Source organism: Lissotriton vulgaris, chromosome 10, assembly GCF_964263255.1.
Source record: "Lissotriton vulgaris chromosome 10, aLisVul1.2, whole genome shotgun sequence".
Classification (NCBI taxonomy): domain Eukaryota; kingdom Metazoa; phylum Chordata; class Amphibia; order Caudata; family Salamandridae; genus Lissotriton; species Lissotriton vulgaris.
Genome location: NC_141698.1, coordinates 888,483,284 through 888,508,191, shown reverse-complemented (window position 1 = coordinate 888,508,191; position 24,908 = coordinate 888,483,284). Strand labels below are relative to the sequence as shown.

General features: G+C 44.7%; 1 protein-coding gene across 3 annotated transcripts in view; it reads right to left on the bottom strand.

The window, feature by feature from the left end:
* The window catches only part of AKAP9 (A-kinase anchoring protein 9), a 1,796,561-nt gene that overhangs the window by 457,115 nt on the left and 1,314,538 nt on the right, over positions 1-24,908 (bottom strand). For all 3 annotated transcript variants that reach the window (XM_086941844.1, XM_086941845.1, XM_086941846.1), the window contains one exon: positions 13,815-14,027. In XM_086941844.1, coding sequence (XP_086797970.1) covers positions 13,815-14,027 — 213 coding nt within the window. The remainder of the gene's footprint in view (positions 1-13,814; positions 14,028-24,908) is intronic.

Here is a 24,908-nt window from a genome sequence, read left to right as displayed (position 1 = left end):
TTCATGGAAAATTCAGCCTGGAGTGACTGTTTGCAGAATCTCACCTTTAAGTTCTCTGCAACCTTAAACAATGTCAATCTTATCGCCTTGGCCCATTTTAAATCACTTGATTCGATCTCCTTCCTACACCAGAGGGAGACCTTCTGCAGCCCCCCTCTCCCCGGGGCCTGTCGACTCCACAGCCTTAATACATTTATTTGGGCCTGTACGCTCCATGATGTTGTACCTAACTCTAATCTGATTGCCTAAACCATTGCTGAGCTGGGAGGTGAGAGTAAGGATTTCAGGCATGTACCCTCCTCAGCGTCCCAATTAACTTTGCCGCAAAGATAGAGTACTTCTGAGCCATACAGGACTTGAGGAGGGATCATTGCATTGAACGCCTATAGCACAGGTCTATGTGACATGTCATCATACTCACTATTACATTTTTTCCGCCCACACACTGAGATGTAAGCCTTTGCTTTCTGGGCTGTCAAATAAGCCTGCCACTTTAAGGAGTTTTCAAACCAGACCCCAAGGTATCTATATTCTTTTACTACCTCCAATTTTAAGGGACCTAGATACTTTTAAAGGGCCTAGAGACAAGAATGGGTTCGTTCGTGCACTGACCCTGACCGAAGACCTTATCCTGGCTTTGTAGAGGATTTGTAAATCTCGTAAGCTGCAGCATCCTAGTACCGGCGTTCATGACTTTATATAGAATTCAAACGCACCCTTTAGAGATGTATTTTGTCTTTACAACACCCAGCTTCAGAAAACCCTATAACGGGAATGAATTACGTTTTTTTCTATTGCCCTTCAACTGAGCATGGCCATAAACATCCTCTTAAGGAAATTAGTTTCACCGACTTGCCTGTCCTGATTTGACATCCTTTGCTGCCCTCTGCTGGAAACAACCAGTGACCCTGAAAACTGGTTGGTTGCACACTGTAGCTGCATACTGTGGCCTAGGTTTAGGAGATGGCTCAGGAACAGAACAATGATGAATACTTTATCTTTAAAAGGTAATTGCGCTGGTATGTAATGCAAGTTTGCAGTCGGAGGAGGCAGTGGCGGCTCGTGCACAGTTACTGCCCTGGGAAAAACCAAGTGTGACGCATCTACTATACCCTTTGAGGAAAAACATCCGTAGCTTCCATTATCTTAGTAAACACATATTTTGATTTGCATCCGCAACTTAGTATCCTGTATTTAGAATTGGAGCCAAAACTGCAAGTGGCACACTGCAAAAAGAAAATACAAAACGTAATACACGCCCACAATAAGCATAGAGTAATTTTGGAGCTGTGAGCCGATCCTGGGACTAAACCGCCTCCCCACTGGCCCCGTTTGTTCCTTTTACCCAGGAGATAGGCTGGTACTCACAGGTACTGAGTACCGGCACTTCATATTTTTATCACTCTGAGTACCGGCACTTCTCTGCTGCAGAGGAGAGTACCAGTACTCATGAAAGGGTAGGCACATTGGCTGTTAGTGGTGGCTGCCTGTCTCTTTGGCAGCCAAAGCACTTCTGTAGCCCCGAGGTGAGCCCCCGCTGAACTATTCAGCGTGGGCTCCTTAGCATGATCTCCAGGTGTTCACCATCATGCTGTGTTCTAAGGAATCGAGGCAGCCCAGTGACAGCGCAATAACAAGCATTGGCATAGCCAATAGGTCTCGCCTTTGGGACCGTATAAGTGTTTAGCCATGCAACAGTTGATGTTGTTGCACCTGGAATATTGTGCTGCATAACTAAATACTTATAAGGTCCCAAAGGTGAGACCTATTGGCTATGCCAATGCTTGTTCCTCCTGTCATTCGCGTGCCCTCGTTGCAGCAAAAGCAACGCATCCTCTGGTAAAGGCATTTCAAATTAAATGAACGCGACTGCTGTACCGGTAATGCCAGTTTGCATTCTACAGACCTCCACGGCTGGGACCCAAGTCCCGAACACAGGTCGTGAAGAGCTGTGGAATGTTTCGAATACGAAAAGCAAGCTGCTGCAAGCCGCACGAACAACAAAGCAGCCGAGCGCGAGCCGGTGCAGGGCTGACAGGAGCTCTGGCTGCCTACTAAAGGACACGCGTCACGTGGGCTGCGTCCCTGGGAGCAGAACGTCGTGGGAGAGGCGAGGGAGCTAAACAATGGATTAGTGTATTTATTTAGAACACATTTATGTCTGGCTCTGCCGTGCCTTTGTTTGATGTGTGTGTCCTGTCAGTGCCTGAGAGTCAGAGCTAAGGAACATTTCAGGGCCTGGGATTCTAGGTGCGCGCAGGCTGCTGCAGTCTGGAGCGTCTACGAAGAACCACCAGTTTTACCTCCATCCCTTTTGTTGTGGGCGCTGTATGTTTTAGGAACCTTGCAGATAGCAGGACAGCTAGAAATGGAAATAGTGATTTTGGCTACGACGGGCTGAGTGAGTAAACCGGGCTGGAATGGAAACAAAAACCAGCCCTGCCAAAAATGTTACATAACTAATTTGGCTCCAGCGGCTGTAATAATTAGGCCATAACAGCGCACCGAGTTCTGGGGGAAAAAAACTCTGAGCTTCCAGCTCACCAGGGAAATGCCAGAGCGGCAGTATGGCCAGTCCGGCCTGTGAATAAGCTCCTGGTAAATGCAGCAGCATGTTCGGCACATGATCATGTTTATGACTTGTTTTTGTAAGTTGCCTCTTGCGAGTGTTTATCTTATCTTGTTAGTGGGATTTCTTCTAACTCACGTTCATCATAGCATCTTGGCACTACACATGCCTTCATACTATTTTTTGCGAATCTATTTTTTTTTTTTGATCCATGGCTTCTTTCAGCAGACTTGCTGCAGGACAATTCAAGTTAGTGGTAGGTTTATGCTGGATAACTCTTTGCCAGGAATGCTGATGAAGATCTACCAATGGACAGTAATGCTGGTTGACACACTTCATTTCAACGCTGAAAATGGCCTAGCTGTAACAATGAAGTCAGTGGATTTGGCATTTGGGTAACCGAAGATAGAGACCATTTGTGTAGTCTAATTTGCAAGGGTTCCAACGAATTTTATGCTGTAACTTGAAAGAGCAAACAAGGGAATTTTTTAACGCCTTAACCGAGACGTTTTCTTCGCCGCGGTGCGGGAATTCTAAAGGGTGGCTGAGGCTCCGTCGGAGTGCTCCCGTTGGCCGACGGGAGCACGCAAGGGGTTAAAGTGCGTGATGATTGCATCAGCGAGATTGGTCCGTTTTTTTCAGTCTGAGGCACAAAAGTCAATTCAGTATCCAAGATTTCTCACTGGTACTAGCAGTTTAGACAATGTAATGATCCTTGCACAGCCTATTCCACAACAAGCCATATGAATATAAATATGCCATGCAACAAGGCTGAAGAACAAGTTATTTACCTTTGGTAACGCCATATCTAGTAGAGACTATCTAGCCACAGATTCCTTACTTTACAATTATCCCAAGGCATCAGACTGGGTCCAGACATTTTTCTTGAGCAGTACCCCTGTGTGCCATCGGTGGCGTCATTCGGCTCCACATGGTGTTGTCTGTGCCAGAAGTGATATGAGCGGTACCCATATAGGCCCATCCCATCGCGCTGTCAGTTACGTTTCGTGACTTTACACATCAGAATTGCGGAGCCATCAAGTAAGTACACTGACTACTGATGTGTAAAACTATGGCCCTGAATGGGTATAGCCCTGTCCTTAGCAACCCATTCGCAGAGCGGGGAGGATGGGTATGTCGCTAAGGAATCTACGGCTAGATATAGTCTCTACCAGATAAGATGTTGCAGAAGATAAGTAACGTGTTCATCTGTAAGAGACCTCTAGCTGCAGATTTCTTACCTTAGAATAGACAGTCAAGTGATACCTCCTTGGAGATGGGTCTGCACACCAATGTCACACGAGGAAGCCCTGCAGATCCGAATGAGCAAAGTGCCCATCCCTACAAATCTGACTGTTCAGGTGGTAGTGTTTGGTAAATGCGTGCTAGGAATCCTACATTGCCGCATAGCAGGTGTCCAGGACCGGAACACTGCATGCTAATGCAGTTGTTGCTGCTTTAGCTCTGGTGGAATGAACACGCAAACCCTCGGAGGGTTGCTTTTTAGCCAACGCATACCAGATTTTGATACAGAGTACGATCCATCATGACATGGTCCTCTTCTATATGGTGCATCCTTTTTTTGATATATCCCAAGAAGAGTTGGTCGTTCACCCGGAACTCTTGTGTGCGATCAAGGTAGAACCACAATGCTTTTTTTGGATAGAGACAGAAAAGTTGCTCCTCTTCTTTAGAGGGCTGAGCCGGAGCGTAAAAAGTAGGCAAAGTGATGGATTGGCCTACGTGAAAAGGAGTGATCACTTTCGTAACATAGGAAGTTTTTGTACGAAGCACCGGTTTGTCTGGGCAGATGTTAAGATAAGGAGGTTTGGATGACAAGGCCTGAAGCTCACTGACCCCCTGGGCAGATGTTATTGCCACCAGAAAGGCCGTCTTGATGGTAAGTAGCCCGAGTGGACAGTTGTGCAGAGGCTCAAAGGGAGGCCACATAAGGAAAGTGAAAAAGAGATTGAAGTTCCACTGGGGCAGAATAAAGGGGGAAGGTGGAAACAAACATTGTGAATCTTTCAGAAACCTATTTACAATAGGGAATTTGAAGAGGAATGGCTAATCAGGCAACTGCATAAAAGATGAAATGCCGGAGAGACAACCTGTCAGAGTGCCCTGAGCAGAGTCCTGCTGAACAACGGAATGGATGAACAGGAGAACCTGCGATAGGGAGGCAGAAAGGGGATCAATTTGTCTTTCTGTAAACCATGCCACAAATATTGTCCAACAGCAGGCGCAAACGGTTTTAGTGGAGGGATGCCTGTCTGCCAAGAGAACATCACAGACTTCGGAAGGAAGGTCGAAAACTGTCAACTATCACCGCTCAATCTCCACACAAGAAGGCAGAGAGTTGGCAGGTTTGGGTGGAGAACTTTCCCCTGCTGCTGCGACAGAAGATCCTCCTGTAGGGGCAGCATGATCAGGGAACCGATGGCCCTACTAAACAGCTCGGGATACCAAACCATCTTGGGCCCAGTCGTTCTTGATCTGCGTAAAAACTGATGGCAGGAGTGGGATGGGTGGAAAGGTGTACAGGAAGCCTGACCTAAACTCAAGATGAAAAGTATCTCTGAACGAGAGCTGCCTTGGAAATCCCAGCACACAAAAGTGCTGACATTGCATGCTCTTTTCAGTGGTGAACATATCTAACCAAGACTCTCCCCAGAGCTGAAAGTGACATTGTACCACCTCCAGATGGAGACCCAATTTGTGATCTATGAGGCCTCTTTGCCTGAGTTTACCCACTCTGACATTTAGAGACCCGCCAGATGCTGAAACACCAGAAATATTCCCTGCAGCTCCAGCCATGTTAAGAGATGCAGGGCCTCTTGACAAAGGGTTTGCTTCAGTACCATATGGCAGTTGTGTTTTCCGTGAACACTTGCACCATCCTTCCCTGGATGGAGAGTAGACAGGCTTTCAATGTCAATCAGATCACTCAGAGCTCCAACAGGTTGATGTGGAGTCTGAAGTCCGCCAAAGACCAGAGTCCTTTGATCTCCACCTCTCTCCAGATGGCCGCCCCATCCCAGGAGAGACGCATCAGTCACTACTGTGAGATCTGGCTGGAGAAGGGAGAAGGGTCTGCCGCTGACCCAATCGCAGTTTGTTAACCACCACAGCAGATCTATCACAGTTCCCTCTAAGATCTGGACCATGTCCGAGAGATTACCCTGATGCTGCGCCAACTGGAACTTCAGGTCCCATTGCAGAGAATGCATATGCCAACAGGCATGGGTCATCAGCAGGATGCAGGAGGCCATAAGGCCGGGAAGCCTGGCTCATCGAAATCCAGGATAGAGGCTGAAACATCTATATCATAGCCTGAATATCCTGGACTCGCTGTTTGGGAGGATAGGCCTGAAACTGTACTGTGTCCAGAACTGCTCCAATGAAAGGGAGCGGACGAGAGGGAGTCCGTGTTACTTTGGCACGCTGATAGTGGACACCAGCGAATGCAGGAGGTCAGCAGTAGTCTGGAGGTGGGAAACAACAGCATGGGGTGAGACCGCCTTCAATAGCCAGTTGTCGAGATAGGGGAAGACTGGCACCCCTGATCTCCGCAGATGAGCTGCAGCCCACCATCACTTTGGTGAACACGCGAGGGGCGCTGATGATGCTAGAACGGAACCCAGTGAACTGAAAGTGTTCGTGGCTCACCGTGAACTGCAGGTGGCTCATGTGGGCAGATAAGACAAAGAATGTGGAAATTTGCATCCTGCAAGTCCATCGCTACCATTCAGTCTCCCGGGTCCAGGAAAAACAGGACCTGAGCAAGAGTGAACATCTTGAATTTCTCCTTCTTGAAAAAGAAATCGAGATAGCGCAGGTCGAAGAAAGGACGAAGGCCTCCATCCTTCTTGGGCACCAGAAAGTAGCAGGAATAGCAACCATGACCTACTTCTGGCATTGGCACTCTCTCTATGGCTCCTTTGGCCAAAACTTCCTGGCGGATAAGGGGTAGGTGGTCCCCTGCCAGCCTGTAGTGAGAGGGATGCATGGAGGGAGGGGTATTCTCGTAGGGGAGAGAGTAGCCCTTACAACAATCTGCAAAACCCATCAGTCCGACGTTATGGACTGCCAGCAGAGCAGGTGAAGGCGAATCCTGCAACCCACTGGTTACCCATAATGATAAACAGGCATACTCGGAGGGTTTGGAGTCTGCGGCTGCTGGGGGATAGGGGACTGACCCAAGCGCTGGCTATCCAACCTATGGGGCAGGTAAAAACTGCATTCCCAGCTAGGCAGAAGCTGGAAAGCTTGCACACCGAGACAGCCTGGTGGGTAAGGATGCGGTTGCATGCCCCTTCCATGGTCACGAAAGACAGATTGAGTGTGACAAGGGGCCATAGAAACACCCAAGGACCCAGCCTTAGCACTGCTGTCCATAGAGCACTCCAGCACCGAATCCGCATTATCACCAAAGAGACGGAAGCCCTCAAAGGGCATGTTCATGAGTGACGACTGGACATCTGCAAAAAAGCTAGTAGTCCTCAACCAGTCGTGGTGTCTCCACTGTCGATGAAACTGCTATGCCTAGTGAGTCAGTGGTGTCTAGTCCACATCAAATGGGGAACGATATCCACAATCTATCGGTTTTGATGTCCATTCACCAAACTTATCAAAAGTTTGTGTTTTACTGAAGCAAACTCCTGCTTTGGGATTTTTCTCCAAGGGTGTGATTGCTATTATTTTCTTCTGTCCCTCATTGCCAGGTTTTTCCTCTGTCAATTGGACAGTGCAATGTCCTACCTCCGATGACTCCACCTCTGCCTGTCAGTAAAAGAGGCAGGATATCTGAGTACCCTGTCTCTATATCAGGCCCTATATGCCCTTGTCAATACATGTTCTACCTTGCTTACAAGAAAAAAAAAAAAGACAATTCACTGTCCACTTTAAATAGGTCGGACAGTGTAATGTCCTTCATCCAACAGACCCTTCTCTGTCTTAAGGTCCGCCTGTCACTAAATTAATCGGGTAGACCGAGTACCTTATCTTCCAAATGCTATATCAGACCCTTTGGGCCTGCTCAATGCATGTTCAACCTAATGCAAAGTAACACCACAAGTTTTTATTTTTTACTTTCATTTGAGAGGCCAAATCACCCAGAATTAAATTAACAACTTAGAGGAATTTGTTGTGAAATGACTTTTAGCATCAAATTAAACATCTCCCATTCACAATTTGTTGTAAATTAATAAACAATGTACCTGACCCCCTTATCACTCTTAGAGCTGCTTGGGCCAAAGATCTTGGAAGCTTAGACGATGAAGACTGGCAGGATGCGCTGCAGAGACCTAGAGAAATTGCAATTCGTTCAAGGTTCACACTAGTGCAGCTAAAAATCCTTCACCGTACCTACTACCCCCGCACCCACCTCTATACATGGGGCAGGAGTAAATCAGTGTGATGCGTAAGGGGCTGTCGACAGGAGGGCACCTTCTTTCATATCTTATGGGAGTGTCAGGAGATCATCCCCTTCTGGACGAAGGTCACTGACACCATGTCTTGTATGGTGGGGGAGACGGTGGCGATGTAGCCGAAGTGGCTTTTATTGATGATTAAAGGGGACACTGAATGGCCTAGGTACGTGGAAATATGGTTGGCTCTGGCAGCGGGAGTGGCAAAACAAATATTGCGAGGGGGTGGGGGCGCAGACATCCCCGCAGTGGGAGGAATGGAAGCGGGACCTCTACTGGTGCCAAAGAAACTGTATACAAAAGTAGGGGGTGCACTAAAAAATGGAAGAAAGTGTGGGCGCCCTGGCGGAAGTACAGAGAGAATGGAGCAATCATGGAGGGGTAAGAAAGTTGGAATTTCTGTTTGTCCTTGTTGTTCCCTAACGATTATTTTGAGGTCAACTTTTGTAATATCTCCCAATGTGGTATATCGAAATTACATTGTACTGTATGGTCTCATGAGCATTGTTAATAAAAATAATTTAAAAAAATGTAACATCTCCAATACTAAGATTTTCCTATTAGCCCTCTAAGATGCTACACTTAACACACCGCGTTCATACTTCTTTGATGGTTTTACAAGTTACTGACAAAAAAACAAACTTGAAGAAACATGTACCAACTTCCATTTTCATTGAAGCTGTTTTCGCAAACTATTCATCTAGAAAAGCATTCATCAAGTTGACAATACCAACCTGAAGAATTTCCTTCTTGGCAAAAACTGCTAAAAGTGTTTGTTTTTCTCAACTGTTTTTCACACCCCACCTAATGCTTCCTCTTTCTTATCCAAGGGGTTGGGGTCGTTGCTCTCTTACCACCATTCATTTACAGCCTTGCCCTCTTCCAGGCTTCCTCCCTCCCCCAAATTCACTCCCCGTAATTCTCCTTTTCTTTCAAATTATTTTTTTTGACAACCGGATTGCCCTTTCCACTTCATACTATCTCCTTTTGTTTTTCCCCTGTTACAAATGGCAAATCTGATTACACAAACTTGCCCTACTTCAAATTAGAGGAGATTAGGTTATGCTTCTTTATATAGCAGATCTATCTGCTCATTCAAAATATCAGCCTGTCATTCCTCAACATCTAAAAAATCAAAGTGATGAATATTCTAGACAGCACATTCTCATGATACAAGGGAGCTCGGCTGAGTCCAGTAAAAGGAGCTTCTCTGAGAGCATTCTATACATAGACGATCTAGTGATGGAAGGAGATGAAATAATATGGTGCATGGGGAAGCGGGTTGGCTAGTCCGGCTGGACTATGGACACCAGAGGGATGCACTCTCACCCTCTAACAGCCCTGCGGTGACTTAGGGCACTTTAATAGCTTGCAAGCCACGTTTAATTATTTCAAAGTAAATTCTGACCAACTACATAGGGGCAGGAAGGAGACAGAACGAATACATTCTGTATACTTATCATGATAAATACATTCCTACAGATACTCAGGCAATAAGCCATAACTTGGAGCTTTACTCCAGCCATAAATACTTGGAGTAGAATAGTAAAATTAAACAACCGATTGATATGCCGAAGGTCAGTAGTTCAAGAGATTCGCTTGTGGGGAATAACATTATTGGAGTGCTCCAGAGCAGTAGTCACAGCGTAAGGCAGGTGAGCTCTTGTATATTTGTTGAAAAAACCAAAAAAAGCAAATGCTTTTAAGATTCTCATCCTCTTGGCCACTATCCACTCAATTGTTTTTTGCTCACTCTGCCACTACAGATAAGGGACAGCCATGTGCAGACTGGCACTGGTTCTGACCCCAAAGGGAAAAGTCCAGCAAGAACTCTTAGGCCATGTCCCTTCTGAACGGGAACACAATTAGTATATTTGATCCAACTTTAATTTTAATATAAAGGTTACTGAGCTTAATGGGAACAATCTGTCTGATTCCCCATCAATGCCATTACCCCGTGGAGGATGTGGTCTTTGACACATCTTTTAAGGACTATCTGTACTGCTCCTCGCTGAATAAACACAAATACATTGTGTTTAATTGCCCCTTTCCTTTTTCTTGCCTAGTAATGGACCCGTAATTCATAAGGTTGTAGAATATCCTTTAAAAGTTCCGTACCAGTGACTTAAAATAAAAGTAAACTTTAAGTTTCAGACAAGGTATGAGACACCATGTAGTATGTTCTTAGATTGTCCTCAATTGCAAGCACCATAACTTTCTGATGAACTTCAAATAGTATTACCTGCTCGAGTTCAGAAAGGGAGACAGTGGTGGACGTGTTCATTGTCACACTGCAGATTGAGCATACTACAAAATCAGGGCAAAAATAGGCAGCTCCCATTCATGAATAAAGCCTAACAGCTTAGTCTATTAGCTTGAAATATTTTAACTAGTAAAGGTGGCTCACCAACAGCAGAGGATCCTCAGTCATTGTGGCCTCTCTATGGAACACATTAAACATTCTCATATTCAGGAAAATAAACCTGCATAAGTGGAGAAAAAGCCTGAAATCTTGGTTCTTCCGTTTCTAAATCAACATTATTTTTCTTTTGCAGTTTAAGGGGTATCAGCCACTTAATAACTACAGTACCTAGATGTACTAAAATACAGATGCAGTCTACAACATACTCCTGCAGCTCTATCATAACTCTGCAGAGGAGAAGAGCTTGAGATTCAACATTCTTGTTGGCATGATGCATCATTGTTGTGTTGCACCTGATAATCTAGATCACTTTCCAATACCATAAATGTGCATACCTATTCTACACATACTATGAATCTAACTGGTCTGGTCTAAAGGGAATCATTTTATACATGGCTGCTATACCCCAATGTGCTCCTCAGAAGTCGTCTGAAAAATCTCTATACAGCAAGAAATCCCACTTCGTGGTTGGATTTTTTGGGATCAACACAGAACACCCATCTTCACCATCTTGGAGGTAAGGATCTAGTCTGTGCTCCCGCATTAGGGCAGGTGGGGGACTGGCTGTTCTTATTTTGAATGTATGTATATCAAAAGGAGAGACACAGGGGCAAGTTTATCGAGGTCCAACGTACATGCTCAAACAAGGCTGTGTAGAAGAAGGGTACGAAGTTCCTCTGGAAATCAAGATATGGGGAGGTGAGATACAGTAGTGTGGGGTAGGTCACTTGTGACCCCACATTTATAAATGAAAAAAGGGGGGGATTCCCCTTTACGGAACTTGGGCTCTCACACACCCAGCAAGCTAGGTGTCATGCTTCATCATATGAGCCTGCCCCTCGTCAGGTAAGAGCTGCAATACCGATGGGCACCTGGAACGGGGCTCTTTATCGAGGATCTTTTGTTCCTGCCAGTGGGTGCAGTGGGTGTGAGGGGCTTAGTGTGTGCAGATGTGGGAGGGGGGTGAATCTAAAACAGGTCAAACTAGTGCACTCACAACGTATCTCATCAATCCTTATAAAATAAAGGTCACACAACGTTATTGCCGTGTTGTACTGTGCAAACCTGTGGACTAATGTTAACGGTCAATATTCTCGTGTTCAAAAAAGATCAATAATAGGCTCATATTAGAGCGTGGGAACCACAGGCAGTCCGGACAGTAACAACACTCACCTACACTGTTGTCTAGTGATTACTAGCAACAGTACCGGCGGGTGAAGTGGACACCGATTGGGTCCTGTAAAACATGAAAATAGAACCAAGCTGAGCCAAAGGGATGTAAAAAGGACTAAGTTAAGTACACGAGAAGGCAACTAGACCACTCATAGAGTAGTGGGTAGGAGTAGCGGTCAAAAGGTGGTATCCATACCTAAGAGTTCCTATTTTGAGTCAGGTGAAGGAAACTACTTGAAGGCAGGAGGGACTAAGTCTGAGTGACTATTGACGCTACAGACCAGAGTGGGCGGGTTGCACCACAATTGTTTCTGGTAGGTCTGTTTCTCTCCAAAAAGGAGGCTCTGAGGGAGAAGTTGTATTCACTCACTAACTGTTCCAATCACATTGTATGGATAAGAAGCTACTCTGAGACCAAAGGGTCTAGTTTCGGACACAGAACACATCCAGAGTTGATCCTTGGTAAAGTGGTGTCAATGGAGATGTCTGCCCAGCAACTGTAATAGTCCACCTATCTGACACCAGAGCATCTGCTAATGTTTCTAGCAGAGGACATAGTTCCCGCAGTGTTTATAAGCAAAAACATATATTTCCTACACTTAGGCAACTGAATTGATTTCCTGTTCTGACTTGAGTGAATTTAAAGTGGACATTTGGTGAATGATGTCACAATGGGTCTCAAAACCCTTTAACATTTTAAGTATAACTCGCAATATCTAGGTTGGTTTGCTTCTGCATATCTGAAGGATTGGGCTAAAATCTATCATCTGAAGGTTTGTGATATAGAAGTAAAGACCATTTTGTGGCCACATTACAGCCAGACATGAGCCAGACATTTCATACCAGTTGCCTTTGGAATTCACTGCTCAAGGTAACCTATAAAATAGTGTCTCATCCTAACTTTAAGAAACCAATCAATGTGTGTGTGAATTTATCATCCAATCTTACCAGCCTCCTCAGCACCTGAATGCACTCTGATTTGTAGCTCTGCTTGCTTGATTATGACAATGTAGTCAGAAATAGGGGTCGGAGTCGGCTGACTTGTCTGCTTATTGCCATCTGGGTAGATAAAGGGCAGAGCAATCGTCCCAAAAATTTCATATATGTTTGAGAAGCTTCAGTCAAATATAACCACACTTGGATCCTGTGTGCGTCAGATGGTCAACACCCTCAGGCTGAAGACGCAAAAGGCGGCATGGCATTCTTTATCTTTGGCGGAATGAGAATTGCAGAACAAGTACATTTAAAGCATGGCATCCTATGCTATAAGCAGGAGCAACGGATCAAAATAGTCAGCGGAATGGCTGATGATAACTCAGGCCACAAGAAAGACACATCAGTCTCTTGACTGAAAAGCCTGTAAGTCGACCCATGTGAACTGCACAGGACCCATTTCAGTTGATGGGGAGAGAAGCATGAACTTAGATACTGCTTTTCAATGTGTGTTGTGCAAAACGAGCTCCAATCATATTCGTCCACATGGGCAGCCTAATAAGTAACCACACTTAGGAGTACCTTATCTTCCGTTTAACACACAGTTCTCGTGATCTAGACACTTCAAGATGCGTGGTTGCAAATAGACACATAGATCATATTTTTTCTTACTCTTTCTCCTAACATCTTTTTTGTTTTTTTTCCAAGCAGTCATGCTGCCAACTTTTCAACAAGTAAAACAGCGAAGTGGCCCACTTTCACTAACAGAGTAATGAAGGAATTGAGATTGCAGGCCAAAGGACCAGTAAGGGCACTGCTTTACCCATTATCAGGTCACTACCAAATATTGAAAGGCAAATGAGATTATAAAGCACCTGTTGTCCAAAGATTAGTTGGAAAATAACAGGAACTGTCTCAGGAACATATTCTAGTTACTCTTGCTGAAGAAGACAAATAATCGATAGAGTCTGAAATATACTATGGAATACATTTAAAAAAGCTTCACAGTAAAACATCGGGTCAGGGTGTAAACAAAGTATATTCCATTGAGCTGGCTAATGAAACATGGGTGCAAACTCCAAAGTCCCTAATAGGTTATTAATATTATGAATGGAAAACTGATCATTACATCTTTATCATTACGAGCAGCATCCCAAAACGAGTCGTGCATACAATCTCGCAAATATGGAACGTGTAAATGGATTACTAATAAATGAAAACTACCAGACAACAATGAGACAGGCTAACGTAAGGTGAGCTGCACAGAGAGGGTGGGAGGAATACATACGCAGCTCAGCAGGGCCCGCGTCCGCCTTCATTGCATCCTTTTGTCTTGAGAGCAGCTCCCTTTCATCCTGAACCTGCTGCCGCTCCTCCTCCAGCTCCTGCAACCTGTTACCTGTACTCTGTAGCTCTTGCTCAAGGCGGTGAATTAAATCGGTTTTTTCTTGCATTTGCTTTTCAAGAGAAACACGATCATCTGAGTATCCGTCCAGGAGGCCTGAACAAAAAAAGAGAAAAGAAATGGGCACTTGTGATCAATTTCTCTAGTTGGAATGCAAATATTTGAACTGCACACTTCTACAAACCAGATACTCTAATGACAAGACCTCATCTTCTCTATTATAGCTCGTGGACTCAGGGGCGTAGCTACCATTGATGCAGCAGGTTCAGTACACCGGGGCCCAGCGTCCTGAGGGGCCCAATGAGCCTTGATAATTGCTATATTAAACTACCACATCAGCAGTCAATGGGGCCCTTTCGCTTTCTTACACCCGGGCCCATTACAACCTTGCTACGCTACTACATGGACTTCCACGGTCCCGCTCTGCACATCGTCTAACCTGCACATCATCAAATCTGCACATGAAATTACGCCTGCATGAAATCAATGGGCTTACAATTGGGAAACAAGGAACCATGCAAGGTCTGAGAATACACGAGCAGATTTGTAAAGATGGGCACTGGAATCACTTTCAACAAATTTTGAGGCTTAACACCAAAATGCGTGCTCTCTTGCTAATGACAAAGCTGTAGTTTGGAATCACGTTGTTAAAAATCAAGGAATCGTACTTTAGCTAAGTTTCTTGAGGGAGGCAGTTGGGCTGTTTAAACAGAAGCATGCACCAGTAGCAGAGCAAAGTGGTAATATCATAGGAAGCAGAAGGTACCGGTCTCAGAAAATCTCTAAATAGAAAATATGAAACTATACATGGTATTCTTGCACACTCCTAATAGAATTGGCTCCTCCTAGTGAGCATTCCTAACGCCACTGCTCGATTAGTCACACATACTCAGTTGGAAACATCCTAGCCACTTCTGGTTAGCCATACACCAGATCTCTGTTCGCGAAAGGATACAGTATATGGAATAGACGCGCCATTTCTTGCACAGCGAACACACCTCAGTGTCATGGCTCAACCTATTGAGATCTTGCACAACGGAGTGCCAAGCACAACACTTGTGGTTTGCTAGAGCCTGGTGCTTCTCAGTGTCCTTGCTGAGTGATAACTGAGCGCTATACAAGCAATTTATACCACTATCAATGCATAAACTTGAGGCGTACCCGGTATGTGAAGTTAAAAGTGCATTGAAAGTTTGAGTTATCCTCTTGGCTGGGTCTTTGTATCCTATCAATGAAAATAGACTTCTAGACATGTCAGAAGGATCTGAGTACACAGCCATCTCCCTTTGAGGTGTTCATGCACTCCACACCTGCAAACTCGAAAGCTCTAACAATCACTGAAAAAGTGCTAGAAGACAATCGCAGCACTCATCTGAGGTGGACATCAAACTGTTCACCTTTTTTTTTTGTTTTAATATGTTTATTGGGTTTTAACAATTTAGATACAGTTTAACAAAACTTTTTATTCAAATTGCATGCATACACCTATTGGCATAATTTTTGTTAGCATTTTTGTATTGACATTTGTATTTTTACATGGTTGCTGCTTATCTTTATTACATTCCAGTTGTTACAGGCTCATTGATTCAGTCGCATTGTTCATATGCTTTCCGTAATTAAACTGGGAAGATGTTCCCCTAGTTGAAGAGCTATGCCTGTCCGCGCAATTACTGAGGTTGTGATATAGTTTCGTGGTTGTAGGGCTGCGCTCCCTTCCGACTGATACCGATTTCATAAGTAACGGCTTATATCCTTAAATACAAACTTTGGTGTTTAACTGGGGTGATTATTAGGGGTCGGTGGGGGTAGGTGTGTGGGGTTCCTCCGTTTGACTGTTCGTGTTAAGCTGGCTGTCTATGGCTGTGCATGTAGGGAGGTTGTGGTCACTGCTCCTAAGCTATCTTGGGGTTGCAGTAGTTGTGTTGACTGTAAAATGACCTTCCTAGTACGTGTTCGATCCGACTCATTGTGACTGTCTTCAGGCCCTAATGAGGTTATATGTGCTGTCTGTTGCTGGGATGCCGTGGGTGACTCTTCACTTCTGGTCTGTTGTTTGAATAGGTGTAGAAGTTGTGCCCATTCATGGAAGTTAACGTGTTCCCTTCACTTCCTCGTCCCTTAGCGCTTCCTCCTCCCCTGCGCCCCACTTCTTTACTGCTCCAACCCAGGCCTCCTCTGGGGATCAAACTGTCCACCTTAACCTCATCCGTGCGGTGCAGATTTACCCCCCGGTGCTGGGCCCTAATGTAAATGGGCGTGGTCATGACGGAACGGTTCCGTCATGAGCACAGCTCGACCGATGCTCATGACGGAACCGTTCCGTAATGAGTATCGAAAGGGTTAACAGTGGTGGAAGATCACACTGATCACAATCTATTCAGTGCTGAATTCTTTAAGGGAAATTTAGTATCATTGACCCAAAACACTAGGGGCTAGATGTAGGTAAATCTTATTTACAGATTCATAAATACCGAATTTTACCTATTCGGTATTTATGAATCGGTAAATAAGATGTAGGTAAAAATTAGGTAATTTTTACCGAATCGGTAGGATTCGTTATTTACAGATTCGGTAATTACCGAATCGGTATATGCCATTGATTCCTATGGGCCTTGAAGCCCATAGGAATCAATAGCAAATACCGATTCGGTAATTACCGAATCGGTAAAAATACCGAATTGCCAAGGGGGACAGGGTGTCACTTTGACACCCTGTTACACCCCTGTTTCTGACTTGTGTGCCATGTGGCACACATACCCATGTGGCACACATACATGCCCTAAGGGCATGTATGTGTGTCACATGGTACAGGTGTACATGCACAGATGTGCAAGTACACAGGAATTCGTTATTTACCACCCAATGGTATTAGGTGGTAAATAACGAATTCTAAAGGCCCCGAAGCACTGTTTAAAGTGCTACCTACATAAGAAATTACAGATTCGGTAATTTTACTGCTTCGGTAAAATTACCGATTCGGTAAATTACCGAATCTGTATGTTTTTGCTACCCCTACATACCAATGTCCAAATACCGGTCGGAAACGGCCGAAAATCGGTATTTTCGGCCGTTTCCGACCGGTATTTGGACACCTACATCTGGCCCTAAGAATGAAAACCTTGGGGGCTTTGAGTTTCGAAACCTCTAACAGCTAAAAGAAAAGCAGGAAAACCGCAGAAAATATGGTGATGACCATAAACGCCTGCTTGAAGCCCAAAAAAAGCCACTTAAAATCTATTAGAAAATCGAAAAAAAAGACTGTTTCATAACACATATCACAAATTTGACCAAACTTCTGCAATGAAGAAATATACAAAATCAATCATTATTTTCTAGACAGCACTGAATCTTCACCAAGGTACTCGTTCCGCTTTGAAATTAAAGTTACTTACCTTCGATAACAGTGTTTCTGGTAGATACAATCTTCCTGCACATTCATCATCTTCAGAATTCTCCATCCAGGGTTCATACTGGTCCCGAAAAGGTTTCCCCAGCAATTGCTATCTAGCACTGCCAGGTGGAGGCACATTGCTCCAGCCACAACTCCATCTCTGAACTTGATAACATCGGAGTATATTAGTTGTCAACCAGTATGCGAACTTCAAATTCAGACACTTTTGCTGCAACCCATGGAGATGAATAAAGACAGCAACAACAATCACAAACATGGCACATAATGTGTTGCGTGCATGAGGACCTTATTAATCACAACATTTACTTGTCAGTAAGAAGGGAGGGAGGGTGATGAGGAACCTGCTGGAGGATTGTTTATCTACCAAAAGTATCTATACTGAGGAGAGGTAATTTTTTCTTCTGATTGATGATTCTCCCCACAGTGTCCTCACATTATGAATAATTCCAAGGCAATACTTTACTGAGAGATGGGATTACGCAGTTCTGATTAAGCTAAGAAGTCACGCAACACAGCTCGTACAATGTCCCTAGGCAATGAAGGCCTGCGACGTGAGGAATTAGTCCTTAGTAAAAGTATGCAAGGATGACCACAAATCTGTCCGGCTTATGTCAACAACCAGTACTTATCTGGAGAAAGCCTTGGAGGTGCCCATATCTCTCATGGTGTGGGCATGAATGCATCCAGAGAATTGTCCTTGCCTAGGGAGTTGCAGATCTTGATGCAAAGCATGACAAGAGCGGAGCGGCATGTTTGCTCAACACCTTGTCTTTTATAGCTCTAACAACTACCACAAAGAGCTGGCTATGTCCTCTCACGTGCAGTCGATGTAGTATGACACTACAAACATGGAATCCAGTCTATACAGACGCTCCTCCTAATTGGTTATATGTGGAAAGAGGAAAAAGATAGAGGGGTAACAGACTAGCCCATATGAAATACAGATACCATCTTGGGTAAAAAGGATGGGCAGGTGTGGTAAACTAACTTATCTGTAAGCTGTTCACTTTTGAGAGGGTTTTTGGATTTCAGAGATGTTTTCCGAGTAGTTTCAAAAACCTTTAGAAGTCCGTGCTTATCTGTGATTATTCAGCTGCATAAATGCCAAAACAGACAAAAAATGTTTTTTTCAGTGTTTGCAAAACTTGTTTTATGCAGTGATGATTATAAAGAAGATATTTAATTTAAAATGTCAGTGTTGCAGGGTATGCAGTCTCTTTCCATTTGCAGTGTATCCATTGGACATGTGTTTTAAGCTTAGACGATCTGTGCATTGCACTCTCAACCACATCTAATCATCCTCTCTCGCATCTCATTACCTCTCACACTAACTTTGTCAGGACTCTGTCTAGTTTACAAGACAGTTAAAGTAAGATTGCTATATTCAAATGCTCTAGTAAACAAATTATTGGAAACACTTTGGGGTAATTCCCCTACTCATTACTGAATAGTATAACATTATAGGGGTGGTCAACTCTGCAAACAGCATAGTACATAGTGAAACCTTTCAAATTCTGAATTACACCAGTTTAATTTTTAGCCCAGCATTCTATGGCACCTGAAACCTCATTCTTTAAGTATGCTTCAGTCCACTTTTCTGCATTCATTGTATGACTACATTAAGGTGATACTGCTGTTATATGGACAATAATAGCTGCCAAGTGTCCCCATGGCAAATATCTCACTTTAAGTAAGTTCAGACCTTCTAACAGGCATCACATTGTGTTCTGGGACTTGAAAATTTCCTGTTAAGATTGTAGCTATGTGCTCAAAAACCCAAGCAGTAAAGTGCTGTTGGGTAAAAAGCCAGGATTCGGTGAAGGTATCACACTAAACAATGGGACACCTTGCAGCTATGAATTTTCTTGGTATGGGGAAAGTTTTGTCATGTTTTCGCAACTATCCCACATGCATGGTGACAGCACTCTTTTCACAGTACCTGTCACTGAATGCATAAAGCCTAGGGTGTTTGGCAGGTGATCTGCTATTAGTACTACATTTTTAGAAAGGGGGAGGAAATATCAAAAAGATTTACTCATTCTGTACAGGTAATGCATTTTTCCCACCCAATAAGATGAAGTTACTGCAGTCAACAAAACTGCATTCAAGGCAAGAAGTTGAACCGAGCGGCCTGAATCCTAGTGACACAATTAACACTTGTGGTGAGATCTTTCATCCATTATGAGCAGAATGGCTTTATATTGTATCAAGGGACACGTCGTTGACTTCAGATGGTCATGGCGGCAGAAGTAGACTTAGGCAGTGGTCCTAGTGGACTTTGAAAAAGCATTTGATCCCATCCATATTCTGGAACGCATTAACTTTGGGCCCCTCTACCCGCAATATATCCAGACCTTCTACAACGCCCCATGGGAGTGTGTGAATGAGACCCTGTGCCCCTAGGGCAGCAGTCTTCAATTTCAGGGTCGCGACCCCCAGGGGTGCTATGGAGTCCTGGGAAGGGGGTCGTACATTTTTAGGCCTAACTTCTACCTGGAATGCAAAATGTGCTTTTCCTTTAGGACAAAGGTCGAGACCCTTCATTCCGATCGTTAAATGGTTTAACTGAAGTTAATTGATTCTCATGGGCTGTAAAACGAAGAGGCCTGGTAAAACAATCCTTCAAGTAAGTGTTCATGCCAAGGTGTCTGCTTGCCTGAATGACATGCAAATGTGCGATAGGAGTTAATCTGCAAATATAAAGGGTGCTTGGGAGTGGTTCTGGCTTTAATTGCTTGAATCACTCCGAGCATTGTGTTGGCAAAGATTTTTTTTTTTTTGCATGATGGTGCAAAGAGTTAACAACTGGGCTGCGAAGGGCATGTTTTTAACCATAACTGCATTTACACAGCGCTTAGTACCCCTGGAAAGGGGTTGAATGGACAGGTATGATGTTTTTATATTACTTAAATCTACATTTTAGAAGCTCCATTTTATTTTAAAACTATTTGCACAGTTTGGAGCAGTCTATATTATTATGTTATTAATGCAAGTATAAAATAACGACTTATACATTCACTGTGCTTTCTGTCACAGGCTGTGACCTCATATCCCTAAAAATACCCAAGTCACTATTCTCCACTACGCCAACCAAATTTCAATCTGTATCTATCTGGTTACACATAGACCTCTGCAGTGCCTTACATAATACAGGTTTCATAATGTACTACAGTGCATTTCCCATTGAGTAAATTTATTTTTCATTTAAGCTACCCATTATTTTTTATGTAACTACCTGATGGTGAAAGACCTAAAAAACGAACAAAATATTTGGGAGCTGATTTATGAGAGGCTTGCACTGCCGGAGCATTACTTTTTTGAAGGCTTCGGTGGCACAAGCGTCTCAATCATATCTATGAGGCGACGCAATGTCACCCTGAGCTGCTTTGCACTGCCTCATAGATATGGAGTGAGACAAGCAGCACAAGTTGCTGCTTTGCAATACATTATGTTAAGTAGGTGTTCCATACGCATTGCAGTGGGTGTTCTCCTGCAACACCCACAGATTTTGACGCTGCCCCAGATTTGTGAAACCATGTAAATCTGGGCTGGGCCAAAACCTTATGCCGCCCCACAGCATGTTTTCATTTCTCCTTGTTTTGCCTCTTTCTATGTGTGCTGCAGCACGCATTGAGGCGCTACCCTCGGGCAATGCCTCATAAATAAGACTCTTTGTTTAAGCCACACCTTTGACCACACCCCCAAGCTCTCTTACTGACCTTTGGGTTGCTAATCACGGTTTAATTTATTTCCCCAATGTAAAAAAGATTTACTGTGGGAATAGGGGGCGTTTATGGTTGTTGATAGTTGGCAATGATGAGGAGGACCAAGTTCTAGAAATTTTTGTCAGGAGGGGGTCCTTTCGCTTAAAATATTTTGACAGTGGGATCCTGCCATCAAAAAGTTGGAAGACCTCTGCCATTGGGGGATCACCGAGACTACTAGGATTCCACTGGTTTGCTAGTATAAATCCTTGAGGCACATTACATGGGTCAGGATGATTACAAGGAACCCACCCAAAGGAAGGGTATAAAGAAGCTGCAAGGTCTCGGATATTACTGGAGTTAGGCTCTGTGACCCAATAATCATTTCAAAGATCAGACATCGCGGAGGGAGAGAGATCTTAACCCCTTAACCCCTTCCGTGCTCCCGTCGGCCGTTGGCCGACGGGAGCACTCCTTCCCCAGTGCTGCCGACGGCCAAACGCAGACGCAGCCCGCCAATCATCAAAACTCCTGCACAACGGCGGAATTGCCGCCGCGATTAAGGCATTAAGTACTGGTATCGTCCAATAGTTGAAGCCCACACTACCGCGCCCAGCGAGTTGGTTGGTCATTGGCCGACACTGGGGAGGCTTAAAAGGATCCTCCAGTGCTTGCACCAATGTATTCCTTTTATTTATTTTTTAACTGGGGGTGTAGCGGAATCACTTCCATTCCCGCACTCATCCCATATATCTGTCACGTCATCACAGATTCCCCACTGCATGTGGAGGAGCAAAGCGGTAAGTGCTCTTTCCCACTTCTGTGAGTTTTTTTCTCTCCTCACTGCCTCCCCATGGTTCAGGCAGGTATAATTGGAAACCGGAGAGTCTCCCCTTTCCAACGACACCTACTTGAAAGGTTTTCCTGCTTCAGGTTTGCAGTTGCGCCCACATTCACAATCAGGAAAGCAACTAGGACACCACGGATGCATTCATTTGGTAGGTAGTGGGTCAGCTCTTATGGTCAAAGGGCTGACCCCCCCCAGGGTGCCAAAATAGGTTTAAATGCATGATTGTGCCTTTGGAGGTAATTAAAAATCAATTAATTGTCAAGGGTTTGGCCGTCCTGGGATAAGGGGCGACTCCCTTTGGTCCCATTTTTTGTGTGTGTGTGTTTCCCAAGGAGGGCTTGCTTTCAGCCACAAGGGAAAACACAATCTTAATTTTTTTTAAAAATAGTTAGGGGGTGGGACCTCCTAGCATACGAGTCTACCCCCTTTGGGCCATATATAGATCTTTTTAAAGAGTTTTCTCCTTAGGGGGCTGATTGCACCACCATGGAAAACATACATTTAAAAAATATATTAGTAATGAGTGTGTACAGAACCCTCTTCATAAATTGGTCAGTAGTGTCATTCACATAATTCTTCCACCCTGTGCAGCATGGGGCAAAAGTGATTATCTGAATGCATGATCTACCTTGGATCTCAAGAAGCACACATTCACACAGAAGCCCCTACAGCTTTGTTTTCCCTGGCATGCTCCTTGTTAAAATTCACAGTGCTGTCACTCACAGTGAAGTATGCTAATGACAGGAGTAAAAGTCGATGTTAATTCTGTTGTTGGCTTACTTCACAGTGAGCGATATCCTGGTGAATTTTCACAAGGAGCTCGCCTGCCACAAAGGAGGAGTCTTCAGTTGCAGTGGTTACAGAGATAGCATCTCAGTGGATGACTGCTGCCCAGGCCCTAACTCAAGTTATGGAGTATAGCCCTCAGGCAGGATCAGACACTGAGAAAGCTTCTGAAGCAGAGAGAAATGGAGCAGAATCTAGAAGCAATATTTCAGTTGTCGACGTTCCTTCCGATGATCCAGTGATTCTGAGAAACATGTTCATGGTAGTCGTGATGTCCCTTCACAAGCACAGTCTGTGCAGCAGAGTGACAGGGTAGACCATCCTAGAGAGCAGGCACATGTGACAGCAAGAACATACAGAGTGCTCTTTTGGCAGCCCCCCAATTTAGAGGCACCACAATTTCCCCTAATGTTTGTAAAGTTGATACAGCAATTTGTTTTGCTGATTAACTATGTCCATCTCTTTTTAGGTCTCGCCTGCCGATGCGCTTGCGCATTCGAGCTGGCAAGAGATATAGGGGCTTATCCAGAGTTTAACCAAAGTGGCGATTTGATGCTTTGCACGTGCGCTTTTAGGTCAATGCGCAAGCGCAATGAGTTAAAATGCGCGTGCACAGCATCAAATCGACAAGCCATCTGTTCCCCAGCTTGGTGCCGCCAGCAGTTCTTCCCGCTCCGCTCCGCCCCCTGCTGCATCAAAGCGTGCGCTCTGACTCAGCCATTTCTCCTCCCCTTTCAGTTTCACGGCCGCCAGGCCGTGTCTCCTGTTTTTTTACTTTTTTCCCCTACTTGTTTACTCTCTCGTCCTCTTCCTCTTGTTTCTCTTGATAACACAGCAGTCCGTGCGGCAACTGAGGGCTTCAGACATGCTACAATTCTTAGCTCATTATCGACCAATCACTTACCCTGTCCTTGCATGAATATGGCAGCTGCACACTTTTGTTTGGTTCTGCATAACAGGGCGGCACACCGCATTTTATGTTTACATGTATCGGCATCAGATTCTTGCACTGCTGGCCCGGTCGGAAAGTGTTATGGTAAACATGTTGTTCCTGCTTACATTTCACATGCTTTACCTTAAGCAGCCCACGCGGACCCAGAGGGCTACAGACACACTACAATGCTGGCCTCATTATTGCCCCACCTCCCGCCCGTCCTTGCAAGAATATGGCAGTGGCCCACTTTTGTTTGGTTCGGCATATACCCTGTCCTTCAATGAATATGGCGGCTGCACACTTTTGTTTAGTTCTGCATATCAGCGCGGCAAACCGCATTTTATGTTTACATGTATCGGCATCGGATTCTTGCACTGCTGGCCCGGTCGGAAATGAGGGCTTCAGACATGCTACAATTCTTAGCTCATTATCGCCCAATCCCTTACCCTGTCCTTGCATGAATATGGCAGCTGCACACTTTTGTTTGGTTCTGCATATCAGCGCGGCACACCGCATTTTATGTTTACATGTATCGGCATCAGATTCTTGCACTGCTGGCCCGGTCGGAAATGAGGGCTTCAGACATGCTACAATCCCTTACCCTGTCCTTGCATGAATATGGCAGCTGCACAGTTTTGCTTGGTTCTGCATATCAGCGCGGCACACCGCATTTTATGTATACATGTATCTGCATCGGATTCTTGCACTGCTGGCCCGGTCGGAAAGTGTTATGGTAAACATGTTGTTCCTGCTTAAATTTCACATGCTTTACCTTTAGCAGTCCACGCGGACCCAGAGGGCTACAGACACACTACAATGCTGGCCTCATTATTGCCCCACCTCCACCCTGTCCTTGCAAGAATATGGCAGTGGCCCACTTTTGTTTGGTTCGGCATATACCCTGTCCTTGCATGAATATGGCAGCTGCACACTTTTGTTTGGTTCAGCATATCAGCGCGGCACACCGCATTTTATGTTTACATGTATCGGCATCGGATTCTTGCACTGCTGGCCCGGTCGGAAAGTGTTATGGTAACCATGTTGTTCATGCTTACATTTCACATGCTTTACATTAAGCAGTCCACGGGGACCCAGAGGGCTACAGACACACTACAATGCTGGCCTCATTATTGCCCCACCTCCACCCCGTCCTTGCAAGAATATGGCAGTGGCCCACTTTTGTTTGGTTTGTTTTGTACCGCTTTTGTCCACCATAAGTGTGGCAGGGTATGCTCAGACGTGAGTCCCTTGCTCACTTTGCCACTGGATTCAAGCAAGCCGGGCTGAAGAC